General features: G+C 40.5%; 1 protein-coding gene across 7 annotated transcripts in view; it reads left to right on the top strand.

Annotated features, from left to right (window-relative positions):
* USP48 (ubiquitin specific peptidase 48) overlaps window positions 1–23,161 on the top strand; it is a 3,461,715-nt gene that overhangs the window by 2,709,024 nt on the left and 729,530 nt on the right. For 6 of the 7 annotated variants that reach the window (XM_044063244.1, XM_044063240.1, XM_044063241.1 and 3 more), the window contains one exon: window positions 7,480–7,590. The exons of the other annotated variant lie outside the window; for it this stretch is intronic. In XM_044063244.1, the coding sequence (XP_043919179.1) occupies window positions 7,480–7,590 (111 nt within the window). The remainder of the gene's footprint in view (window positions 1–7,479; window positions 7,591–23,161) is intronic. 7 annotated transcript variants of the gene reach the window in all.

The raw sequence follows: 23,161 nt of genomic DNA on the forward strand, positions 1-23,161 counted from the left end.
ACCTATCCTGGTGGATCTCTTCTCCCCAGGTTCATCAGGGCAGACCCTTTGTTTCCCCGGCCCCGGTAGCCACAGTCACTACGGACGCTTCCCTGATCGGGTGGGGGGTGGGTCATTATCAGGGCAGGATGGTTCATGGGACGTGGCAACCGTTCGAGTACCACCTGCACGTAAATGTCCTAGAGATGAGAGCAGTGCTTTTAACGTTGCAAGCCCTCAATGACTTTCTTCCCTTGGGAACAATTGCAGTTCACATGGACAACATGTCCGTAGTGTGGTATATCAACAAGCAGGGCGGAACCAAGTCCTACCCCTTGTGTCGAGAGGCTCTCAGACTTTGGCAGTGGGCGATCTCCTCTCATCGGTTTCTGGTAGCAACGCATATCCCTGGGAAAACCAACATTTTAGCGGACAGATTGAGCAGAGCTATACTCATGCCTCACGAGTGGTCTCTCAAACAATCTATAGTGGAGGAGATTTTTCAGAAGTGGGGCCGCCCATGTTGCAATCTTTTTGCTACTCCCCAAAACAGCAAATGCCCAGCCTTCTTCTCTCTCTTCCCACTTCCGGGCCATCCCCCCAGAGACGCTCTTACCCAAGATTGGCCCCAGGGACTTCTTTATGCTTTTCCTCCCTTTCCATTGATACCACACGTACTCCAGAAAGCTACCGTTTTGAGAGCCAAAATGATTCTCATTGCCCCGTATTGGCCTCGACAAATTTGGTTTCCGTTCCTCCATCGTCACCTTTTGGCGCAGCCGTGGCATCTGGACCCAGTGCCAGATCTTCTGATCCACCAATCGGGTCAGCTGCATCGGTCCATTCCTTCTCTCAACCTCACAGCTTGGTTGCTCCACTTCCTTCCTTAGCCAGGCTTCCTATGATCTCTAACCCTGTTAAGGATATCATAGTGGCTTCCCTTAAATCTTCTACTAGAAGGATTTACACTAGCAAGTGGAAACGCTTCTCCTTTTGGGCGAAATCAAGGAACATAGATCCCTTCACTGCCCCTGTTCATGCAGTTTTGGATTTTCTAGCGGAAATCTTTCACTCGGGTTCTTCATCTTCCACGGTCAAAGTTCAGTTGGCTGCGATCTCAAACTTTCATGTCGGGTTTGCAGATCACAACATTATGTCCCACAAGCTTTGTAGAGCTTTTCTAAAAGGAGTTTTTCTCCTCAAACCTCCTGTCAGGAGTCCTCCTCCTCAATGGGACCTAAATCTAGTGCTGACATCCTTAATTCTTCCTCCCTTCGAGCCAGCTGCTTCATGCTCACTAAAGTTTCTTTCATGGAAGACACTCTTCCTTGTTGCTATTACCTCGGCTAGAAGAGTGTCAGAACTTCATGCCCTCTCTGTTCGTCCCCCATATTTGGTCTTCCACAAGGACAGAGTATCCTTGAGAACTAATCCATCCTTTTTGCCCAAGGTTGCTTCAAAAACAAATTTAAACCAATCTATTGATCTCCCTGTATTTTTCCCCAATTACTCCAACAGATCGGAACAAAAATTACATTATCTTGATGTTCACCGCCAACTCAGATATTATTTGGGCAGAACAAAACAATTCAGAAAGTCTGATCAGCTCTTTCTTTCTTATGCTGAAAATAAGAGAGGCCTCCCTGTTTCCAAAGTGACCTTGTCTAGATTGCTTTCTTCCACCATTTCCGAAATCTATCAACTTAGGGGCAAAAAGCTGTGCTCAAAACCAAAGGCACATTCCACTAGAGGCTTAGCCACTTCTACAGCCTTTCAGGCTAGGCTTCCCTTAGATACTATTTGTGCAGCAGCCACTTGGGCCACTCCTCATACCTTTGTTTCTCATTACAAATTGGATTTGGCCTCCAGGGATAGAGCCAGTTTTGGTTCCACAGTTCTCAAGAGTCTGTTCCATTGAGCCACCCAGGATAGAGGTGCTAGGGACACGGTCCCATCCAGCAAGAATGAAGGCGAGATTGACAACTTAACATTTAGAAGTTATGTACCTACCATAACGTTCCATGTTAGTTGTCTTCTCTCGCCTTCTTTCTTGCGACCCTCCCTCCTGCCCCCTTGCCTGGACAGACCTTGATCTCCCTTGTCTCTGGAAGATTGCTTCTTTGGGCACCAGTTAGTTCTAAATCACTAAAAGGCAACACAGCACACAAACAGAGATCGGGGAAAGCGTAACCAAGTAAAGATAAACAAAGACAGTCACCATAAAACGTTGTCCCCTAATGGCTGCTCAGACGAGTTAGTTCTAGTTTTAGTTATCTGGTTTCCCCTTACAGCCCTTTTAGGCTAATTGCTCTTCTTTCCTTAGTGGAAAGTTTTTTTATGTTAGGTAGTTTTCCCTATAGTTACCAAATGAGATCTGGGTATATACCGCCTTGCATCATGGGATATGGGGCTGCCTCGAGCTGGTAAAAGTGACTCTCGAGCTTAGCAAGTGCCGAGTCGGAGCCGAGGATCAGCTCCGAACCCATCCAGCAAGAAAGAAGGCGAGAGAAGACAACTAACATGGAACGTTATGGTAGGTACATAACTTCTAATTATGTTAAGTACATAACTCCTAAGTATTATTGGCTGACTGTAATCTTCAGTAATTTACCAGAAAATCAAAACTTTTACGAGGTACAGGGGGAAAATATGAGGCAAAATCATGGAAATTCTAAGAAAAAGGGACAGTTGAGAGGTGTGTTCTGAAGTCTTTCATTATTGTTGTGCACCACCACAGCCCTTCTGCTAAAATCTGTGTGGCATGGCAGCAGTACTGCAAGCATGCTTAAAAACTACTTTGCTCAATGGACGGGCAAAAGCCAAAACATTAGGGCAACTTTTTAAATATTACTGTTATATAATTAAAGTTAATAGAGCAGTGGGTTTTGCATCAGTATGTATTTTCTGAACAGTAACACGTGTGAAACTTTAATGTCTGACATCAGCCATCTTGGAGCATTGGGTGATAGTTAATGAATATACACAAGTAACTACTACTTCCCCCAACACGTGCAGATCTGAGGTGGAATGTACTTAAAACTGATTAGGCCATTGTCTTATGAGAATTAGCCTTGCAGAAGTCTCTGAAGTCAGCAAGATTTCAGCATCTGGGGGTGGGTTTTAAGGAGAATGTTACAGCATAGTGGTCTGGCTTAACCAGTGATTGGGGATGAGTAGCTGAGAAGCAAATCGGAGCTGTAGTATTAAGAACCAAATTGACTAGGCTTATGTTTCTAGTAGGATGGGGTACTACCTGTTCAAAGGAGTTTGCCTTAATGAAGTCCAGGAACCATTGTGCATACTTGTTTCTAGTGTATGTTTGCCAATTTGTAGATGGCTGATAAATGTCACCATTAATGATTGTTTTGATAGCTAGGGACTGTTATTTGGTAAGGTATGCCATGGACAGGGTGGGTCGGGGCATGGAAGGAATCCTGTAGTTTCAGTGATTGGGTAGGTGGATTTTACCTATAAGTACCAGAATGTGCAGGAAAATTGAGGTTATTGGCTTTGTGTAAGTATTCATGGGGTGATGGTGTTGCAGATAAATATGGATGCACCTACTCTAGGAGCACAGGTGCCATCAGTGGAGGGTCTAAACAAGTGGTGGTTTTAAATGCAAGTAGAGAAGGGAGTGTTGTCACTGTTTTGGAGCCATGTTTCAGTAACTACAGATGTAGATGTTTTCAAGGGTCATAAGAGCTTCTAGTGCAATAATTTTTTTTTCAGACTTCTAGCATTGAACAGTGCCACAATGATATTGGTATGGCTGAGCATAGCTCTCAGCTGTCCAGATTTTTGATTTGTATTTTTGGTCCATTTCTCATAAAATGTAGTCTTCTGCCGAAGCACTTGCAAATCATTGAGGAGTGGCATCAGAAAATAATGGCAGACATTTGATTTTCAGACTTCATATCTTTTAGAAAATTCATGCAAATGCAAAACCTGTTATTTTGTCAACTTTCTAAATTTATAAGAGCAATATTTAAAAAGTGTCCCCATTTTTGTGCCTTTGTCCCCACATTATTTGTGACTTTGTCCAGATTTCTTGCTCTAAGAGATTGAGAGGTATGTGGCTAAGATTTGTTAGATTGGTAGGTGTCATTTTAACAATTGCTACAGTGTCGCTGCTGAGGACTGGTTGTTTGAACAAGGTCAAACATTGAATCTCCTGACCTGTGCGAACATATGATTAAGTGCTAAGATGGGTCCAGATGTGGAGGGGGCAGGTCCAGGTGTGACCTCCTGTTAAAGACCCTACTCCTCCTTTGGATCAACAGTGCTTCTTCAGGCTATGACAGCGACCCCTTTGAACCTTTTGAGAAGGTGGACTTGAAATTCTTGTCTTGGAAAACAGTTTTTCTAGTGGCTATTACATCAGCTAGAAGTGTCAGAACTCCAGGCACACTCTTCCCAGCCACCTTATCTAGTTTATCATATGGATAGAGTTTCCCTCTGAATTAACTACTCCTTTCTACTTAAGGTAACTTCAAAGTCCACACACTGTCAGTCTGTCAGTTTGCCAGTCATCTTCCCAAGGTTCTCGAACAAAGGGGGATATATGTTTCATTTGTTGGATGATTTTCCTCACTGCTTATCACACTATAAATTTTCAGTATTCCAAAATTTCACTACATGCCTTATCATTAAGGTCTGCTAATTGCCTGTTTCAGTCTTTCTGTTTTTACTTAGTTATGTAAATCCCTGTGGTTTACATTTCTAATTTTATAGTTATGATGGAAGAATGTTATCTAGTCGTTTGTTTATTGCATATAATTTGTATTGTATTTTTTTATTCTTTCTGATGTAATTTCTGTTTTTTATCAGTCTTGTTTTTCTGAAGCTTTTCTCCCTGAGTCTCCACCGAAAATGGGCTACCAGCCTGGTTGGACACTACCTGGTAAACAAATGTGAAATAAAATAACTAAATAAATGTACACAGAGATCTCTACCTCCATAGAACTAAATATTTCAGAAAATCTGAACAGTTGTTTGTTTCCTCTTCAAAGCTAAATCGGGTCTGTGTGTGTCAAAAGCAACTGTATCCAGATGGCTCACTGATAATTTTCCTTATATTTATAAGGAAAAGTGATTGACTTTACCAAGACCCCCTAGGGCACAAGGTCTTTTTCTACCTTCTTGTCTAGAGCTTTGACAGATGACATCTGTGGGGCTGCCATTTGGTCCATTCCTTTATTGCTCATTACAAATTGGACATTTTATCTAGGGATAAGGCAGTGTTCGGCTCAATCGTACTCTGGAATATCCTTCCATGAGGACCACCCTGGGTTTCTTTTAATTGGGGACTCTATCCTATCGGTTGAAGAATGAACACAAAAGACAACAACATAATGATGCATCTGTGTTCTCTTTATTTGACCTTCCTCAATCTCCCTTCCTTCATTCCTCCTCCTATTGGTGGAAGTTTTCATTATAGTCTACTAGTATGACCTGGGGGATGTTCCTATTGGTCTTTTCCTAAAGAAGCTCCAGATTTTCTTTGTTTTCTCTTTCTGTGTATTTTGATTGTAGTTTGCTGGATTACTTCATATTTATATACCTTTATTATTGTCTAGGATATTTAAATGCTAGGGGTGCAAACTCATAATACAGGGTTGAGAGTGGTTTATAGGTAAGGGGAGAAGCTTGAGCTATGGAACCAAAGTCTGAAAAGTGGCCAAAGTCGGATCCAAGATTGGATCTGAAACGCATCATTTGAGGAAGGATGAAAACAGACAACACAGATGCACTGTTATGATGTGTATGTAACTTTTGTGTATCGATAGTAGCAACTGTAAGTACAGCCATAGGATGTATTAGTGAAGATCCTTTTTATAAAAAAATCTAATATGGTAAGCACATTATCTGTTGTCTGTTACACTGTCATTTGGCATACAAGTGGACTGTCCATTGGATAGGTGAAGAATACTGTTCCACTATCCCACATGCAAGTGGACACCCTGTCCATCCAGCCTTAGCTGTTGGAGATCCCTTTCAGTTGATGAGGTATGTTCTAGTGCTTGTCAAAAGAGGAGAAGCTACATTTTTACTGTTTCTTGATTTGTAGGAAGGTGCTTCGTGATTGTTACAGGGCAAACTGGTGTTTGCAAGTGACAGGTGCACTTACATAATTGGTGCTTGCATCACAGGTGTATGGATATCTTATCACTTTAGGCACTTCCAGGAAAAAAAAAAGTTCTAAATTTTCAGTGGTGTAAAGGCTGATCCCAATCATAGGATCTGTTAAAGAGGGTCTTTTTGTGTAGGCCATCTGATATAGTAGGAGCTCATTTATTTATGCTGTGCATCTCATATGAATATATTTTTCCATCACCTGGTTCTGTAATGACAAGCTACTTGACAATGTGGCCCGAATATGGACCCATTTCAGAAGTCCTCTTGAAGAACGATATCACTGATAACTTGCTTTAACATTTCTCATTTAATGGATGGATGTTAGAAAGTATAGATAGATTATAGATTAGTATTAGGTTAACTGCCCTTGTGGGCCATTTTAAGCCTAGCCAATTACCTCATGTGAAAATCATACCCTATGCCTTCTTCCTGTAAAGTAAACACCTTAACCATTATGCCAACCTCCCATAGTAAATGACTTCTAATTGTGTGATACTGATACACAATCATTCTGACAGATTTAAGCACAGCTGTTCTTTTGAGATATATATTGATTTCTATTGGGAGAGTAAAAATCAACTTAATTCAAAGGGAGACCTTCTTGTTTGTTAAAGGTATTGCATACTGGGGACTTTAATTTGCTCCTTTAGCCAAGTATAGGAGTACTAGCATGTACCTTGGTAGGCGTGGCTGTCGTAAATTAGGGGCTGATTTTATTTTTTTTACTTATGGTGTTAAACATAGAAGGGCTTCTGCCATTTTGTAAATCCGGTTAAGATTATCCTCTTGAAGATGCACTTGTATAGCAAGCACTCACGTTAGGATTTGCATTGTTTAGTTTGATGATAATAAAGAAAAGTAAGCACCCAATTTTGTTTGTCCACACACTCTGCAAGTAGTTCACCAGATGCATAGAGTCTCATCATTTCTGGAAAGGGACTGCTGGCAGATGGCTGCTTGGTTGTTTCATATTTAGCCAGAATCTGAGGATATTTATCCATCCATTATTGTTGAGTTGCAGCTGGCTCCTCTTGTGATCCCATGAACATCTACAGCCATCCAGAGTTTACTAAGCATGAAGGGGATGGAAGTTGGATGTAAATAACAACGCCTTTCTTCCAAATCACACACAACTTCACAAACTGTCCTGTGGAAAACTTAATTTCCAGTTACCTTCTGCATGTGTTAGTGAAGTGAAAGGGAAACCAGAACACCCAGAGAAAACCTGCATGAACACATTGAAAACATAGACTCCACAAAAGACACCCCAGCCAAGAAAAGAGAACTTGTTGATGTGAGGCAATAATGAGAGTTATTTAGCTCCATTTTTATCAACTATTTATGCATTCTTTGTTTCTTGTATAGAAGACCAGCAAAGTGCACTCCAGTATCTTCTGTGGGAAATAACGCTCTTCTTTGTCCTCATGGTGGCCTTATGTTTACATATTCTTCTATGGCTATGGAGGATTCCAAACTGTGAGTATGTTTCAGTGTTCATTTTGTCAGTCACTGATGGTTGAGAAACAAGAAAATTAATTTGCTGTAGTTCCTGCTTTGTATAGTCTTGTATTTTACTTTGTCATTACAGAAGTTAATGTGGTTTGCTGCTGGAATTTATTTGTAAATGTGAGGGCTGGAAAGTCACAGAGCATTTTTTCTATAATCTCACAGGAATTCCTACTTTGTGTAGGGCAAGTATGCAGCACCCTATTGAATATCTGCATTTATTAGATTGAGCATTCTGTACCCGTTATCTGAGTTACATATTTGAGTATGCCATAACTTATCTGCAGGTTTAGAAGATAATGCATCTTTTATTTGTGGCTTCTCTGTAAGCTTTTATCACTTGGGTTATAGCCCATTCATGGAGGCTGTTTTAGGCTCAGTACCACTTATCTTAGAGGTAATTTATTTGATAATAGCTTATAACGAACGCATAAATGAATTTGGTTATCTATTTCCATAATGAATAACTACTACTTTCCCTTACCATTAGATGTAAACACTGATAATGTCAAGTTTGTTAGTAGATTTTCTGAGTTCACTCCAGTTTAAAATTCAGTAAGTTCAAGGCAGGTGGATTGTGGACATTATCAAATGGTCCCCCTTTTTCATTTTGCCTGGTCTTGCCCTAGGCCACTGTCCTTTGGCTGAACAAATTGATTTAATGTTATCCGTTTTTGTCATTTTCAAACATATGGGGAATTCAACCTCAGCACCAGCTCTGAAGCTTATTTTTATCCAGAGCTCTGACTCCTCCCCTACCCATAATTCCCTGGACTCCACCTTATCTTCTCAGATATCTTTTGTCACATGAAGTCATCTGACATGCAAAAGAGCTCTCCTACAGTGTCCTCTATCCTTTGTGGATCAGAGTTAACTCCTCCTCTAACAAGAGTTTTTTTCTCTCTTATGTGTAAATAGTTTTAGTAGTAGCTTTACAGTTAGATTGTTGGTGCAGTTGCTGTCTTTCTGTCTTCTGTATTTTTGGCCTTTTGAACAGAATTTGTCTTAGTCTTAAGAAAAAAAGAGAGAGGAAGTATTAATATTGATATTAGTATAGTTAGTCAGTAGTAGCAGCTAAGTGTTGTCTTTCTGCTGTTAATGTGTAGCAATTATATTAGCATTGGACTGGAGAGGTTTCAATGTTTTAGTCTTTTACTGTAATCCAACTTGTGGGCGGCCGAAGTGGTGCAGCGGTTAGCATTGCTGCCTCACAGCAAGAGGTTCTCCAGTTCGATTCTCGGCTGGGGTGTCTTCTGTGCGGAGTCTGCATGTCCTCCCTGTGGTCGCGTGGGTTTCCTCCGGGTGCTTCGGTTTCCTCCCACATCCCAAAGACATGCTGTAGGTGGATTGGACACTCTAAATTGGCCCTAGGTGTGAGTACGTGCATGTGTGTGCCTTCTGTGGAAGGTTGGGTGCTGGGCTGGCAAGGCGACACCTTAAAACTCCACTGCCAATCATGAGCAGACAGGTGATCCGCTGTGGGCGACCCCTAACTGGAAAAAGCCAAAAGAAGAAGACTGTAATCCAACTTGTGTTTATTTCTGTGTTTGTTTATTTTAAAATGTGATTGATGTTTTAAACATTTGAATTCTTACTGTTTTCAACTTTGCTTATACTTTTGTCTTGCTATCTAGTTTATTGTACTACAATCCTATATTTAAATTTTTTTGTAACCTTTTATGTATGCTGTTTAAATATTGCAACTTCTCTTCGGAGCTTTTCTCCCCGGGTCTCTGCTGAAAACGGGCTTCTTGCCCAGCCAGACACTACCTGGTTATCAAATGTAAATAAATAAGTAAAATAAATAAATAGCAAGTTTCTACTGGCTGACTGTTTTACGGTAGGATTCGGTGAAACTATCAATTTATTTTTTATTTTTTTTTTGCTGTTTGTACTGCAATTGCATCAAGTAAGGCTGTTGCCATCTGGCTAAGTATTTTTTTTTTTATTTTGTTTTCTCCCTGCTAATCTGTAGTGCATATGTTTATGTTATGTAAATATGTTTCTACTCACTCCTACTGAAGGCTTCTACTGTAATACTGATTTTATGTTTGCATGAACAGCACAGTTACTGAATATTGCAGGCAATTGTTAATATATGAGAGTTTCTGCTTGTGAAGAGTTTTGTTATTGGCTAGGGTTGCAGCTTCTTTTTTTTTTTCCCATATGTGCTACACACTCTAGCTGGCTGCCTTTTCTAAGTGCTTAAATATCAGATTTACAGACTGTATGTTGTGTTGCAAAGAGTGGGAACTAACAAATAGATTACCTGTCTCTCTAACAACTGTAAACCTACACTTCAGTAACTCCACACTTGCATGCAAACATATATCTCTTGTTAGATTAGTTTATTTTTCTTTCTGTCCTTCTGTACCGTGGAAGCTACCATTTTTATTTTTAGTAATCACAAACTTGCATACCTACCAATATCTCCTGTTAGCTTTCTTATTGTCCTGTTTAACTCATTAACCCCGAGTACTGTCTCGTGGCGCCTCTGCGCTTACATCCGAGTGTGCTATAAGACGCTAGTAATTGCATGCTGTTACTCCAGAGTGCCTTCTGCAAGCGCAACTTACTTCCCGGCCCTATTTTAGCCTTATCCTGTGAAAACTAAGTTGAAAAAGTAACTGAACTTTGTCAGTTGACTTCTCAACTTAATTTTCACAGCAGAGTAAGCATATGCTTACATGTAATTTTCTCCATTAAATTGGCTTAGCATGCACTGTTTTCTTCCTGTTACATTAAGCCAGGTAAGTCTAACTCAGCATTGGCTTTAAATTCTTGCTTATGTAGAACTTGTATTTTCAGCACCCAACTAAGTATGTAAGAGTAACATTTTAAAAAGTGTCCATTTCCATATATTGATTTGTCAGTTTCCTGCTCTATGAAGTTTGGTGGTATGCTTCCAGCGTACATGTCAGACACAAAATATGACTTGTCCCAAGTGTTCCTTCTCAGGTACTATATCAGATTTTTGGTATTACTGAATTACGTCGTCCTTAGTTTTAGTCATTTGCCACACATCCCCCTGTCAGCCTCCCACGCATCCCCCTGTCAGCCACCACCAGTTTACACTTTGTCAGGACTTCAAATGAGCCTCAGAGGAGTTGTTGGAAAGCAGAAGGAACTATGTACAACACCTGCTATCTGACCCATGCCTTCCCCTCACGATCCTTACACAAGTAAACTAGCCACATTCACATCACTAATACCTGGGTCAGATGTTTCATTGATAACTGCTTATTAACTGCTCTTGCCCGTCAAAGTAGTCTTTTCAGAACGATCAATCATTGTGTACTGTTTCTATGGTAACCAGAATCAACAATCATTCTAAAAGGGACTGTTTTACCGTCACGTGCGGTTAATAAGTATTTAATAATGAAACATCGGTCCCACTTGCAGTTATTCTCCCATTACATGATGGAGAAGCATTAGATAACGGAAATTTAATTGTAGTGTAACTAGGTTGCAAGTGTTCCTATAAACTCACACAAAGTGGGTAGTAGCACTGCTTTGATAGATCGCAGCTCACAAGAAACTGTATCTCGAAAGTTAAGGTGGGAAGTTGAAACTATAAATAAAGTAACTAAGTAAATAATAAAGGAAAACTCCATGAAGTCAATGAACTTCACATTTCTCTCTAACTGTATAGCCTTCTGATAATGCAGGAGGATATATGCCGGTATAGGAGGCATAAAGTTACATAATAATATTTGCAGCCCGAGCACATGGAAAGGATGTGGTGAAATTAACAAAACTGCAGGAATAATCTTAGGGGTGGCATTGAAGACTTGGTGTTAAATAAAACTAGCCTCACATATAAATGAGACATTATTTTTGTGCAGGATGATAAAAAACTCAGCAGAAAAGCAAAAGTCAGTGAAGGCATTATTAACTGGGGAGATATTATTCAAGCCGGTCTTTGGAAAAAGGTAGTAGAAAAGACCAGTCAACTTCTGTTCATCCATGGATAGTAAGCGATCAGAGACTATACCTGTACTGCAAGCTCTTCATAGTTCACAGAGGTGGTTTATATATGGCAGCACAGCAAAAAACTGAAAAAAAATGCAGAACAGAAGGTTCTAACTAGGGTTAGGAAGGCTTTTATTCTGTAAAGTGACCCTAGTTTTTTTATTTATGGTTTGGATAGTTTGATTAACATGTAGGTCAAATTTTAGATTATTGTCCGTGATGACACCTAATAGTTTTGTAGGGGGGTCAGGGGAGATTATTGTGCCATCATTTGATTTTATGGTAAAGGTGAAAGCGGTAGACCTATGTGTTGGTGAAAATAACAGCATTTTAGTTTCTTTGGGATTTAGGATCAGACGATGTTTAGAAAGCCAGTTTTCTATTGTATTAAAGGTGGTCTGGGTAGCTGACCATGACTCTACTGGAGATGTGGCTAATAAAGCTGTTAACAGTAACCTGACAGGATGCAAGGTCTCAAACTGTCTTTGGAAAAAGGTAGTAGAAAAGACCAGTCAACTTCTGTTCATCTATGGATAGTAAGCGATCAGGGACTATACCTGTACCGCAAGCTCTTCATAGTTTACAGAGGTGGTTTATATATGGCAGCGCAGCAAAAAACTGAAAAAAAATGCAGAACAGATCTGATAAAGCTGTTAACAGTAACCTGACAGGATGCAAGGTCTCAAACTGTATCCACAGAGTGTAAGATGGAACTGCAGTATTACTAAAATCTCTGAGCCTCACAGATGAGTTCTATAGAATGGAATTCACTACCATGGAAAGAAAACTATTCGCTCTAGCAAGTTTTTAGTGTTCCTGGGCTTAGGAAAAGTTTTTTTTTTTCTCTATTTCTTTAATTTTTTTTTGTCTGAAAGTACTCTGCTTCTGACAATCTGCCAGAAAATAACATTATAAGCCATAGCAATAGTGCATGCACGAGAAAGGTACATAAGCATTCACTTCACGGAAGGGTAATAACTATAATAGACAGATTATTTATCCAACCAATCCTTCATTCTGTCAGCTTATTGACCAACAATTAGAATAATCTAGTAGACATTCTTTAACATTAAGCTAGAGTAGGAAAACAAGATAAAGGTAAAGAGAAGACTATATATATATATATATGTGTGTGTGTGTGTGTGTGTGTGTAGATATATATATATATATGTGTGTGTGTGTGTGTAGATATATATATATATATATGTGTGTGTGTATATATATATATATATATATATATATATATATATATATATGTGTGTGTGTGTGTGTGATATATATATATATATGTGTGTGTGTGTGTGTGTGTGTAGATATATATATATATATATGTGTGTGTGTGTGTGTGTGTGTGTGTGTGTGTGTGTGTGTATATATATATATATATATATATGTGTGTGTATATATATATATATATATATATATATATATATATGTGTGTGTGTATATATATATATATATATATATATATATATATATATGTGTGTGTGTGTATATATATATATATATATATATATATATATATGTGTGTGTGTGTATATATATATATATATATATATATATGTGTGTGTGTATATATATATATATATATATGTGTGTGTGTGTGTATATATATATATATATATATGTGTGTGTGTGTGTGTATATATATATATATATATATATATATATATATATATGTGTGTGTGTGTGTATATATATATATATATATATATATGTGTGTGTGTGTGTATATATCTATATATATGTGTGTGTGTGTGTGTGTATATATATATATATATATATATATATATATATATATATATATATATATATATGTGTGTGTGTGTGTATATATATATATATATATATATATATATATATATATATATATATATATATAAAACAATATAGAGAGAGGGCGCTAGAGTCAAAACACAAAATAGTACAAAATAATCCAGAGAAGTTCAAATAAGCAACTACTGAACAACAGACCACATGTAGATTCTGTTGCAGTTACAGTTCTGCTTAAGAATGATTTATCCTGTAAACAGAAAGCTGAAAGAAATATTACTATTCTTAACACAGCAGCTAATGAATCCAAACACTGTGCTATTTCAAAATGAGTGAAATGACTTGGTCTTAATAGTGGGTGAATAAAAAATAAGGATTGCCTGGGTCCACATAGTTGGGACAACAGGAATAATGAAGGAGAGGCCATTCTGGTCTTCTGTCTGGCAAACAGTTTAATGGTGCACATGACATGGTACGTGAAGAAAAGACAGGTAAAAGACCACATATAAGAGTGGCCAGCATGCAAATAATGTATACATGTTCTTCGTGTTTCACTGTTGCAGTCATCACATTTGGGTTATCTCTGCCATGGTAGCCCTTGGCTGGCCCGAATACCAGAGACTTAGTATTTCTGCGTCGGTTGCTGCCGCTTGAGGACTGACGTCGGGTTGTCAATGATATAAAGTAAGGGAGTCGATGCCATTACACCAGTCTTTCTTCCCGTGGAGTCGAAGCAGAAGCAGTTCGCACGAGTGCCGGTCGGCCGCTACCTGAGTTTTCATTTCCGAATTGAAGTTGAAGTCTTCTAAAGCTAAGTAACCCGTTGGGGGTACTTTTTCTTGCACTAACTGATGTCAGAAAAAGTTAATAATTGTCTCACCTGTGGAAAGCAAATAACCACACCGAGACTTTCACTTGTCTAGGCCTAGACCACGACGTACCCCGTTGTCACTTTTGTGCTTTGTTTAACTCCAGAATTATCCATAGTCAGGCCCGTACTGTAGCCAGATATTGTCATTTACAGTCCTCAAATTTTGATATGGCTTCGGTAAGCCATCCGACAGCAGAGCTTCCGAAAAAACGTAAAGAATAAAGATAAAGACAGACCACACAGGTCCAAACCTTCCAACGACGCTTCTGTTAAGCTAGTTATCATTCCTCCTGTACTCAGTGAGGCACTTTTGCAGCCCCTGATGCCCGCTTCAGTTGATTCCCAGGCTGCTACCGAGACCCTTTCAGAGTCCAGTATGCCGCAAAACTCTTCTTCGTGTAAGGATCCTGTGGTCATCTCTACCTTGGATTGGTCCGGAGCCGCTGTGCCGGCACTGGCTTCCGAGGAAGTCCTTCACACCTCCGAATCTCGACTCAAACCGATGTCTTCTTTTGCGACTACCATTCTTTTGAAAAACAACCAAGTTCCTTAGGCCCAGGGTTTGAACCACACCCAAGAAACCAACTACCCACTCTCAGAAGTCTGCTACCTTGCCTTACTCTCAAATGCTTAAAATGGCAGAAGACCTTATCATGCTGATCAAGGGAAGCCAAGCTACCCCTCTCAAAAAGGAAAGAGATCTGTCCCCAGTAGTTTTGTCTGAACAAGTGTTAGATGAAGACATGCAGCCCCTCTCCACTTATGAGGATTCTGATGCAGAGGAATCCATTCCTTCAGCCTCTCCCCCAGAGGATTTTTCCTTTGGGGAAACCCTGCATACTTTAAGGAAGCATTTCCAGTGGGAGAGTCAGGACTACCCTCAGTTTAAAAATAGACTCCGGGAATTCCTAGATCTTCCGCAGCACAGACCCTTGGCCATCCCCCCAGTCCTGGATGTGGTGGATGATGTTTTCCTTGAATCCAGCTTGACTCTTGACACCCTACCTCCTGCTCCCAGAAAACCAGACAGGTACTACAGAGTCCCTGACTCACACAAATATCTTTTTAAAAATCCAACAGCTGACCCTGAGGTCATTTCCAAGGGCCAAAATGGATTAAAGCAACCTCTGCTAAGAATCCCACCCCCTCAGACAGGGATTCTGAGCATTGGAGAAATGGGGTAAAAAAGTATACACCTCAGCTACTCTTGCTATCGGGGCACTAAATTGTCAGTTCCATATGCTTAAATATCAGCAACATACCTTGAACAAAAAATGTCCTCCCTGCTTGGCCAGAATCTGAAGATTTGCAAGACTTAATGCATTCTGCAAGTCAAGTAACTAAACACCCCTTCCACTGTGGTTTTGATGCCCTAGAAGCGTATTGCAGGGTAGCAGTCACTGGATCTGCCATTAGAAGACATGCATGGCTTAAGGAACAACCCCTGCCAGACCATGTCAAATCTAAATTGTTGGATGCACCCTTGCACAAAGATAACTTATTTGGCACTAAGGCAGAAGAAATCTTAAAAAGATGGAAGAAAAAGCAAAATCTATGCAAACAGTTAAAGATTTCTTACAGGTCCAGCCCCCTAGGTTCAGCAGGCATTTTCTCTCCAAGCACTGGTCCTTTCCTGCTGTGATAATTGAAAAAGGATTCAAGTGCAAAAATAAAACTTGTAATAAAAACCCACACTTGAAGGAAATCAGGTCCAGCCACTGCAAAACTCCAAACAGTTTATTCCACAAAGAGACAGTCCAATTTTAACGCCACACATACAAGTACGTTTTCGATTCGTGTTCTTCCTCAGAAAATCCAAGACAAATACACTAGGAGAAGAACCACTCCTTTTATGCACAAAATGTGCCATTAATTGATTAACTGAAATAATTAACCAATTGAAATTTTAACTCAAGAGTACCTGAAGGTACTTACATTCAACTACACCAAACTCATTTTATAAAATATTCAGTATCCAAAATTAATGGAAATGCTTTGTGTTTTTTATGAATTTTCCATACTTACAAATTAATTTACTAACTAAATTAATTTCATCATTTATAATATATATTAAATGAAATTAAATTTGAATCCAAATTCTATTAACTTATATTATTTTATATTGTTTTGTATTATATTAGTGCTCTGCCGCCATCTAGTGTTACAAGTGACAAATAACTAAAGTTAAAAACACATAATTTCTATACAATTATACTTTCTCATAAATATACATACTTTATAATAAAAATAGTTGAAAAATGATAATAAATATACAATCTATTTAACTTTCAACCAAATGTATTAAATATAAATATACATATATACTCTACAAATATGATAAAACCATACATGAGCCATAAACTCTTATATATAAATATATCAAATATAAATATATATATGGGAAAATGTATTTAAAAATTATTTAAAAATTATTCAAAAATTATGAAACATGTGAGATGATACTATTTAACTCTTAACAAATGGTAATATTTCAGGACATACATGAAAAATAATGATGAAAGACATATAATATATGATGGCAGTAGAGTAATAATGGTATTATAATTTAGCTGCCCTCATCTTCAACACTGGAGCGATAGAAATGATGTCATTGAGGCCAGGGGGTCTATTAGCTTCAAGAATAATTTGCCAAATAAGTTCTTTATATTCGATTGAAGTTTCCCACGGGCCCCCTCTAACATCCTTGTCCACCACTTCCAACACAAAGAAGTTGTATGTTGCCTTAGTACAACTTACTTTGTGTCTATATAATGCATTTTTACCACAATTTGTTCTTATCTCATAATTATGTTCGTAAACTCTATTTTTGAGTTTTCTTTCCGATTTACCAACATAAAAAGCCTCACAGACCTTACATATCACAATGTAAACAATACCCATCGTTTCACAATTTGCAAAACATTTACTCTCTATGAAAATATCTCTACTAGAGATATATAATGTATCTTTTACCATTATGTATGGGCATTGAGAACACCTTCCACATTTGTTCGTGCCAATTTTACCCGGTCTTACTGCACCCTTCTGTTTATTACTTTCTAATATAGATTTGATACATTTCCCTTTTCTATAGGTGCACTTCAATGGTTGTTGGAATAAACATCTTAAATCCGAAAATTTTTCGAACCTTCCCCATTCCTCTTCCAACATTTTCTTGATTTTCCCTGCTTGCCCACTAAAATCAATAATCATATTTCCATCTGCTTCAGTTTTTTCCTGTTGTTTGTTGCCAATCCATTCACCACCTATACCTAAAATAGGTTTAAATTTTGTTGCTCTACCTTGTTTTACTTCTTCAGATATCACATTAATAAAGTCTGGGGGGTAATTACGTTCTCTAAACATATTATATAAAATTGTGCATTCTTCATCAAAATCCTCATCCCTAGACGTCATGCGGCTAGCTCTTACGTACTGCCCTTTCACCACACTTTTCTTCTGATATAGTGGATGGGCACTAAAGTAAGATAAATATGAATTCGAAAATGTGTCTTTTCTAAAAATTCTTGAATAAAAGCCACTTTCTTCTTTCCCAACAAAAATATCTAAATAGGTAAGGGTTGCTTTATTCATCTGAAACGTAAATTTTAGAAAGTCGGTTGATTTTGAAATTTAATCAAAAAATGATTTAAATTGCTCATCCGAACCTATCCATAAAAAACACATATCATCTAAAAAGCGTCTATAGAGATTCCAACAATGTTTAAATGGGGAGTTAATTATGTATTTATCCTCCCATGCACTTAAAATGATATTTACGTAGGTAGGGGCACATCTGGCCCCCATAGCTATGCCTTGCATCTGTTTGATGAACTCACCTTCATAAAATATGAAATTATTAGTAAGTACCAACTCCACAAGAGTCATAATTAAATAAAAATCATTATTACTAAACTTGCCAAAATCAATTAGGGCTTGCTCAAACCACTTCATACCCTCCCCATGGGGGATTGAAGAAAATAAATCCACTATATCAATGGTTATGAACATAACCTCTTTTGAAAATACTTCCGATGTTAAATTAGCCAATAAAGACCATGAGTCTTTAACGACAGCATTGCCTGATAGTGACATGATCTTTAATTTCTTATCAAGCCATTTTGCTATAGGTGCTGTCACAGAGTTGGCTGAAGCAACAATAGGCCTCATGGGTGGGTCATTAATATTCTTATGGACCTTAGGTACGCCGAAAATGGTAGGGGTCAAAGGCTTTTCCACCTCTAAAAACTTAAACATCTTTATATCAATAGACCCTTCCAACAACATGTCATATAGTACCATGGCTACCTTCCTATTACCAATATTCACCTCATTTAATGAGGCTCTAACATATTTTGTGTCATCACTCAGAAGTTCCATCATCTTTGCTTCATATATCATTTGATCCATTATTATAGTACCCCCACCTTTATCTGGCTTACATACTCTGATAGAGGTATCATTGCTTAGCTTTTTAAGTAATAAAAATTCTTCCTTTGTCATATTATATCCTACTCTATCTTTGGTTAATTCCTTCCTAATTTTATTTTCCATTAATAATTCGAAATTCTTTAACTGGGGGTGAAGGAGTGGGTTGTATATGCTTTTACGTCTTAACTCATTATTAACATTCCCACATTCATACCCTTGAAAAATAATTTCAAAGTTCTTTTTCCTAAGAAACAATTTCAAATCTATTAATAACTTAGGGATATCTGCTTTCTTGTTGGGAACAAATTTAAAGCCTTTAGAAAACAGTGAGAACCAAGTTTCATTGATATCCATTGAACTATAATTGAAAATATTATAACCTTTATAACTCCATACATGTCCATCAACCTTGATACGGTCGAATCTAACTACCACTGGGTTTGTTCTCTGTTGTAATTCTGGTTGCGATTCTTGTAGTAGCCTGTTTGACGTCCTCTCCCCCTCCCCCCTAATTGAAAATTTCTTTGGGGAGCATTATTTTGCTGATAATTTTTGATTCTTTCTGACCTTCTTAACTGGGGGAATTCTGTTTCATCTTTCAAAAAGACATCATTATCAATAACTCCTTCATTCCCTATATGTCTATCATAATCATGGTCATATTCACCATTAAAACCATTATTTATTTTATATGGCCTAGGTTTAGGATAGGCTATATTCTCCTTATATTCATTTATATCTCTATCCAACTTTTTACATTTTCTTTCATAAATGTTTCTAATACCTTTTTTTATTTTCCCTAACAACTCATGGTACTTTCTTTTATTGTCTTCCATAGTGAAAAGTAAATCAGAAGTAATGACACTATTTAAATGTTCAATTTTACTGTTCAGAAAGTCCATTTCCCTTTCATTCTCACTAATTATAGCTCTTAAAATATTCAAACCACACTTATTAAAAATAACTAATAATTCTTTATGTAATTCCCCACCTTCTTTGACCCTATTTGGGTATTTAAATATACGTAACCCTTTTGGAACAATTTCTAAACTCAAACATTCTTTTAAATAAATATTTAAATAAATATTTTCCAATTCAATATTTTTATATCTAAACAGAAATTCATCCAACAGTTTGACATTTGATTTGTATGAAATATTATTGTCACTTGCACTCACCAGATAAGCCCCTTTGTCTTTAAAATTGAATTTCATGTGCAACAAATCGCTTAAGTCCTTATCATGCCTCTGTGTTTTATTTTTAAAGTTCACAGAAGTCTCTCCTTCCTTACGACGAACAGTAGCGTTCCTTCCTTCACCTTCCTTTCCTGCTGTGAGTAAATAGGCCCAGCCTGGGACCAATGAAAAACAACCCCCCCAGACAGCAGCCCCTGGGAATGCAGAGATCTAAGCAGTGGACTACCTCCACTTCAAACCCAGGGAGTTCTAAGCCACCCCCTTATGGTAAGAACTCAGTGACTCACCTCCTCCCGACCTCCCCTCTGCCCACCTTCACTTACCCCTAGGAGGAAAACTCTCCATCTGTAGTAGTTAACTTCATTTGTGCAGCAACCTATGGGGATTCGGATCTGAGCCGGCAGTTTTCAACAGCTTTAGATCTGAGCTCCAAGCTCCTCCCCCTACTCATAATCCCCTGCCAACCCTGACTGACCTCAGATCTAGTTTGCCGCGGTTATCCAACCGCAGCTTGATCTACAGCTCCAAGTCTTCGAGACTTTTGTGAGAAAAAATTTACCTTTTTCTTCTGTTTTTTTGGTTGTGTGTGTTTACAAGTCCCTTTTTGTAAAAACTTTCTCTAGTTTAACTATATATTTTTTGGTTTTTTACCTCCCCCTCCCTTCGTGGTTCCATTAGGGTTGTGTGTGTGTGTTTGGGGCCTAACGTGTGTGTTTCTCTCTTTTAGTTAAAATGGCTGAGGCCCCAAAATTGATCTTTTCTAAGTGCGAGTGTGGCCATAAGCTGTCCCCGGCAGATGGCCACACTTGGTGTGTGTTGTGCCTTGGGATTGAACACCTGTCTTCTGGTTGTTCCATCTGTGTGGCGTTCAACTCCAGGGCACTCAAGGACCGGAGGTCCAAGCTGATTCTGGCAGGTCTTCCGACCCCGGATTCGGCTTCTACCTCCGGTCCTCCTGTGGCTCCCACTGCAGCTGCGGTGGCTGCCACTCCTGCTTCCCTCCCATCGGCCGGGACTCAACCTCCTGGCTTAGGCCCGGAGGAGAGGGAGGCCAGGAAAGAGAAAAGGAGGGAGAAGCACCACAAGCGGCGGGCCGAGGCCTCCGCTTCGGCCCCCCGGCTAAGTGGTCTTCTCCCTCCAGGACTTCTGGGTCTCCTCCGTCTCAGATCCGGTCCCCGTGCTTTTCACCAGGTCCTGAGGAGGAGGAGATCCGATCTCCTTCGAGGTCATCATGGCAACACTCCCGTCCCGCCTCAGTGGCCTTATCGAGATCAACCCGAAGACTCACGGATGCAGATTTGGACCGGATGATAAGATTCCTCCAGGCCCAACTGCAAATGGGAGTGCTCCTGCCTCATCCCCCTTTTTTTTTGCCCTGATAGCTCCTTCTCCGTCCCACTTCCCGGGCTCGGAGCCTTCGGAGCCGGGGAGCCTTGGAGCCGGGGGGTGTGTCGGCGCCGATAGTCTCGGGTACTTCGGCGCCGACACTTCCCTCGTCTGTCATGTCCATTTTCTTCGGATCCGAGCTCTCGGAGCCGAGGGCTTAGCTTCGGATCCGGCGGTATCGGTATGCCTTCGGCTCCGTCCAGGTCGGAGCATACTGGTCCATCGGATCAGATCACTTCGGCGCCGGCCCCGATCCATCCGTCGGATCCGAGGGAGGGTCTGCTTTCGGATCCCAGAGAGAGCAGCTCTACCTCGGCATTCGACATGGTGGAGAGGGCCCTGTCGAGAGATTCCAGGCTCCCGGCCCTTGCCACGGCACCACCGTGCACTCCTCCTCTGTTGGGCCCGACTTCCATCACCCGGCCCCAGGGACAGCCTGCTCTGACGTCCCAGGTTGTTCCTTTGGAACAAGACTTGGCTGGTGAGAGCTCCTCGGACAGCCCCCCTCCCCCCCCGAGGAGGTTCCTCACAAGCGAAAGTGCGAAAGGAGGCACCTGTACTCCCCCGAGTCCTTGACCAAGGACATGGATTTGGAGGAGGGGGAAGGCTCCCCAAGATCACCCCCCGAAGATGTCTCATTTGGTGACATCATGGAGATGCTCAGGATAAAGGGGGGGGTGGTCTGCCCCAAAGCCTACCTCGGACGAATCCGTGTTCCTGGAGGCATTTGAAGCAGGCCCGTCTACCTCTTGGGTGTCCCCTCCGGCCGACCCCCTGGTAGATTTGATTACTACCAAGGGCGTGGAAGGAGCCGGACACTGTGGAGCCAGTCCCAAAGCGCCCGGACAAAATTCTTAGCCCACCCTCTGACAAGTCCCACTGGAGTAAGGGTCCCCCTGTGGATGCCATGTTGGTGGCGGCTGCCACCAAGAGGGAAACTAGCTCAGGAGAGTCCCTCTGTTCATCCCCAGAGCAAGGAGTCTCGGTCAATGGACCGTGTAGGGAAGCGGGTCTTTAGTTCGGCTACCTTCTCTGTGAGGTCACTGAACTGCATGGCACATGTGCTTTGGCTGCAGCGGGACCTTATCAAAGAGTACGCTTATCAAAGAGTATGCTGCGTCGCCCCCCCGAGTCCGTCGGTGGACGACAAACGTTTGCACTCCACCCGGATGGCCACTCTCCGATCCATATCAAACACCTCTATGCGGCTTCTATCCCATGCCACGGAGGGAGCCGCTAGAGCCACGGAGCAGGCCTTGTCATGAGGCGTCAGGCCTGGCTCCGGCACTGTGATTTCACAGAACCCTTCAAGGCGTCTTTCGCTAATGCCCCTTTCGATGGTTCTGACCTCTTTGGCAAAACTGTTCACGATACCTTGGTCCAGAGCGAGAAGGACGGGAAGACGTTGTCTGCCGTCGGAGTCCGCTTCTCTGCTCCCCAGAGGTCCTTCTCCAAGAACCAAAAGGGACAGAAGAAGATGTGGTTCCGGAAATCGCAACAGTCCTGTCCCGTTCCGGACTCCCAGCCCTTCCGCTGCAGAGGAGGGCAGGTGGACGTCGCCCTAGAGGCAGAGGGGGCCTACGCAACTTTGGATCCAGAGAACCCTTCTCGGACCAACCCACGCAACACCCCTGAGGGGTTGCCCGACTGCTCCACTCTGGATGCAGTCGGGGGGCGTTTCTCGAAGCACCTAGCAGCTTGGGAGTCATCATGACAGACCGCTGGGTGCTTCGCATTATATCCAGAGGATATCAGATTCCCTTTTCTCTTTATCCACGCAGCCTCAGATACCTCCCCGATGTCCCACCCAATCAGAGGGAGGCCGCAGCAACAGAATTCCAACAGTTGCTGGAAAAAAGAGCCATCCAACATGTCCTCCCAGACCAGTGCGGGTCGGGGTTTTACTCCAGGT

This window comes from Protopterus annectens, chromosome 2.part1 (assembly GCF_019279795.1).
Source record: "Protopterus annectens isolate FY-2018-M chromosome 2.part1, PAN1.0, whole genome shotgun sequence".
In the NCBI taxonomy this organism is placed as follows: domain Eukaryota; kingdom Metazoa; phylum Chordata; order Ceratodontiformes; family Protopteridae; genus Protopterus; species Protopterus annectens.